Below are 2,500 nucleotides of genomic sequence, written 5' to 3'. Positions count from 1 at the left end.
CACGCGCACACACACACACTGTCACAGAGGTACACACACACTGGGAGGTGTCTGTCAGGTGTCTCTTCCTGTTGAAAAAGAGTTCTTCTTCCACGTGGTTGCCAAGTTGTTCACTGTCATCATCATCGGGAGCCCTGAGGTCCTTGGGAAATGGTAAATGGCCTGTATTTATATAGCGCCTTACTAGTCCCTAAGGACCCCAAAGCGCTTTACATATCCAGTCATCCACCCATCCACACACTGGTGATGGCAGCTACATTGTAGCCACAGCCACCCTGGGGCGCACTGACAGAGGCGAGGCTGCCGGACACTGGCGCCACCGGACCCTCTGACCACCACCAGTAGGCAACGGGTGAAGTGTCTTGCCCAAGGACACAACGACCGAGACTGTCCAAGCTGGGGCTCAAACCGGCAACCTTCCGATTACAAGACGAACTCCCAACTCTTGAGCCACGATCGGCCTAGAACAGTGATGAAGAGACAGGACAGTTTGACCAATCAGAACATGTTTTAGGTAAACGTTATCCTCTTCATCTGTCTGTCAGGTTCCTGCAGGAGACCACGGCTGATTGGCTGAAGAAGTTCAAGGGCTCAGGTGTTCCAGTTGGGCCAATCAACAGCATTCAAGAAGTGTTCTCCGAGCCACAGGTCAGTGACGACACTCATCCTCCGTCTGTGGTTGAGTGGAGTAGGGCTGGGCAATATGGCCTAAAATCCATATCACGGTATAATTTGAAGCATGTGCTGTAACGATATATATCGCAATATATTCTTTTCTTGTGTGTAACATATTTAACACACTATAAGGCACACTTAAAATCCTTTAATTTTCTCAAAAATCGACAGAGCGCCTTATGTATGAATTCTGGTTGTGCTTACTGACCTCGAACCGATTTTATGTGCTACACGGCGCTCACAAATCTGTCAAAAAATGTTTACGACTTTGCTAAGCTACGAAGCCGCACCGCTTGATGGATTGTTGGACCATTACAGCTACCGTAGTCAGGAGCCTTGCGGAGTAACCTGGGTCCTAAACTCCGTCAGGTTCAGGTCCCAAAGCCAAACGAACACTGCAGCATCACTGAGAGTTAAAAACTGTCTAAATTCTTTCATCTTTAATACAATGATCAGCGTTGCAGCTTTACCAGGTGTAACAATTAAGTTTAACTTCCAGGCATCCATGAAAACAGGATTCATTAAATTTAACGGAGTTAGAAGTTAGCAGGAAGTTAGCTCGCTAGCTTCCACCTAAACATGATATAGCATGTTCTGACTGAGAGATTTGTGAAAAATTCAAACGTACAGCTCTGCTGTCACTTCAAACATGGATGAAGACAGAAAACTAAACAGCAGTGACGTTTGTAGGGTTACTGAAGTTGGGCTAGCTGGTAGATAATGATGTGCTATGTGAGCGCTAGCTACACAGCTATGTTAGCATAATAAACACAGTGAAGCTGGAGGATGAACGCTAACTTTTTTCCACTCGATAAAAGTTAACGTGAAGGTTCCTGATGGTTAGAGACAAATGCAATCGCATGGCAGGAAGCTGTAAACGGACCAAACTTCAGTCAGAACAACTGAGATAATCCATCCACAATACGAGGTTAGTCATTCATATACTGCAACAACACGGGAATAGAGCAGCTGTGTTAGAATACAGCATTAATGAATCAATGGTACAGAAGTGGAGGAAGCACAGTTTCTGGCTTTCCTCATATTCCAAAACGTGCTTCGTCTCTTTGCTTTTACTGTCGCCTGGCAGCATGTACAGATGATATTGTTTGCGGCTGCTGCAATGCTTTTGATCGAAACAGGCGCAGCTTGATGACACCATCAACATGCGCTATCGCGGTAGAGCGGTATAGTCAAAATCTCTACCGTTGGCCAAATTCACACTGTTTATACCACCCACCCCGCATGGAGGCTGGAGCGGATCAGATGAGTCAGGTTCAGCTCACACAAAGACGATTATCACGCGTGAGCGACTACCATGGACCCACGGGCCGCTGATAAAGATGTGAGGTGTAGCACGTGATACGGCGTGTGTCAGTATGAGTGCGTGAGTGTGTCTTGTGCAAACATGAATACCTTGAGCAGGTATGGCGATTGTTTCAGCTGATTGAATGATCAATATCTACAAACATCTGGCTATGATTAAGCTCCAGCTGTTCCTCCAGGGCAGTGCAGACTCAGTGTCTGTGAGGGTCACCTGAATGCTGTAGAGCACCTGTGTGTGTGTGTGTGTGTGTGTGTGTGTGTGTGTGTGTGTGTGTGTGTGTGTGTGTGATGGATGCTCAACTGTCTCCATATGAATTAAAAACACATTAGTCACAGATTACACAACTCAGCCTGTTACACACACACAGCTCCAGACTGGTTTGTGTGTGTGTGTGTGTGTGTGTGTGTGTGTGTGTGTGTGTGTGTGTGTGTGTGTGTGTGTGTGTGTATAGAAGTGACAGAAACACGAATGGCATGAATCACTCTTTATGTCTTTTTTTGT

General features: G+C 46.2%; 1 protein-coding gene across 3 annotated transcripts in view; it reads left to right on the top strand.

Moving 5' to 3' along the window:
* sugct (succinyl-CoA:glutarate-CoA transferase) overlaps window positions 1-2,500 on the top strand; it is a 73,514-nt gene that overhangs the window by 18,020 nt on the left and 52,994 nt on the right. For all 3 annotated transcript variants that reach the window (XM_076888660.1, XM_076888659.1, XM_076888662.1), the window contains exon 12: window positions 546-648. In XM_076888660.1, coding sequence (XP_076744775.1) covers window positions 546-648 — 103 coding nt within the window. The remainder of the gene's footprint in view (window positions 1-545; window positions 649-2,500) is intronic.

This window comes from Maylandia zebra, linkage group LG9, assembly GCF_041146795.1.
Source record: "Maylandia zebra isolate NMK-2024a linkage group LG9, Mzebra_GT3a, whole genome shotgun sequence".
NCBI lineage: Eukaryota > Metazoa > Chordata > Actinopteri > Cichliformes > Cichlidae > Maylandia > Maylandia zebra.
This window is presented reverse-complemented; position numbering and strand designations above follow the sequence as displayed.